This window comes from Propithecus coquereli, unplaced genomic scaffold (genome assembly GCF_000956105.1).
Source record: "Propithecus coquereli isolate 6110/MARCELLA unplaced genomic scaffold, Pcoq_1.0 Scaffold353, whole genome shotgun sequence".
NCBI classification, from domain to species: Eukaryota; Metazoa; Chordata; class Mammalia; order Primates; family Indriidae; genus Propithecus; species Propithecus coquereli.
In genome coordinates this window covers 1,047,317-1,048,342 of record NW_012149208.1, presented here as the reverse complement: position 1 = coordinate 1,048,342, position 1,026 = coordinate 1,047,317, and the positions used below count along the sequence as shown (strand labels likewise).

Genomic DNA, 1,026 nt, shown 5'->3' with positions numbered 1-1,026 from the left:
CAATTATGATAAGGCATTTTCTCACTGGTTGTCCCATTATAATTTTGAAAATCAAGTTATAATAAATGTACATTTTTAAACAACTAAATAGAATCCACAGTATGCCCAATTCTTTTGTTTGTTTCAACCAAAAGTTTTACTGTGGCATACTGTATCAATTCATGGCTAAAATCATGTTGGCTTTGAGAATCGAAAAGGAATTACTGACTTTATTGAAAATCATTAAACTTAGCTACTTGGTGTTTATTTAATTTAAAAATATTACTATTAGGGAGGCACAAATGTTTTCATTATAGATACCTTGTAAAATGCTTAAGTTGGGGCTTTTAGCGTGTGCATCACCAGAAAAGTGTTCATTGTACCCGATAGATAAGTTCTTACCCCTCGCCTACTCCCATCCTCTACTTGGTGTTCGTATGCCTATTAAAGTTAGCACTCTTGTATTTACGTTCTAGGGGTTGATGCTCTTCACTGAATTTAGTTTGTTGTTATTTTTTCCTAACCACCAGACTACCAGGGATGAATTTAGTTTTTTCTGTCCCTGAATTAGAGCTCATAAATAGCAGAGGTAACTGGAAATAAATACTTAGCCTTCATACGCGGATGTCCCTGGCATTTATCTTTAATCCTGTACAATATTAGATAGCCAAGTTCAACTTTTAATTTTATTATAGTGTTTGTTCTCTAGACTTAAAAAAACAGTTATTCTAATTCACTTATATCACCTTCTAATTAATTTTGGATTCCACTCTGTTTCTTAGATATTTTGAAAATAAGGTCTTTTGTTGTCATAATTTTACTTTCTTTAAGTGGTATTTATTTTCATGTTTTTTTCATTGTGTACTATTCCTTAGAGGTTTTTTTCTTTTCTTTTTTTTGGAGACAGTCTCTCTTTGTCACTTGGGGCTGGAGTGACATAACATCAGCCTAGCTGACAGCAACCCCAAATTCCTAGGCTCAAGCAATCCTCCTGCCTCAGCCTCCCAAACAGTTGGGACTACAGACATGCACCACCACACCCAGCTA

The 1,026-nt window shown here is 34.4% G+C and overlaps 1 protein-coding gene across 1 annotated transcript in view; it reads left to right on the top strand.

Moving 5' to 3' along the window:
* SEC24A (SEC24 family member A) overlaps positions 1-1,026 on the top strand; it is a 92,193-nt gene that overhangs the window by 27,947 nt on the left and 63,220 nt on the right. The window contains exon 5 of the mRNA XM_012651306.1: positions 762-777. Within this exon, the coding sequence (XP_012506760.1) occupies positions 762-777 (16 nt within the window). The remainder of the gene's footprint in view (positions 1-761; positions 778-1,026) is intronic.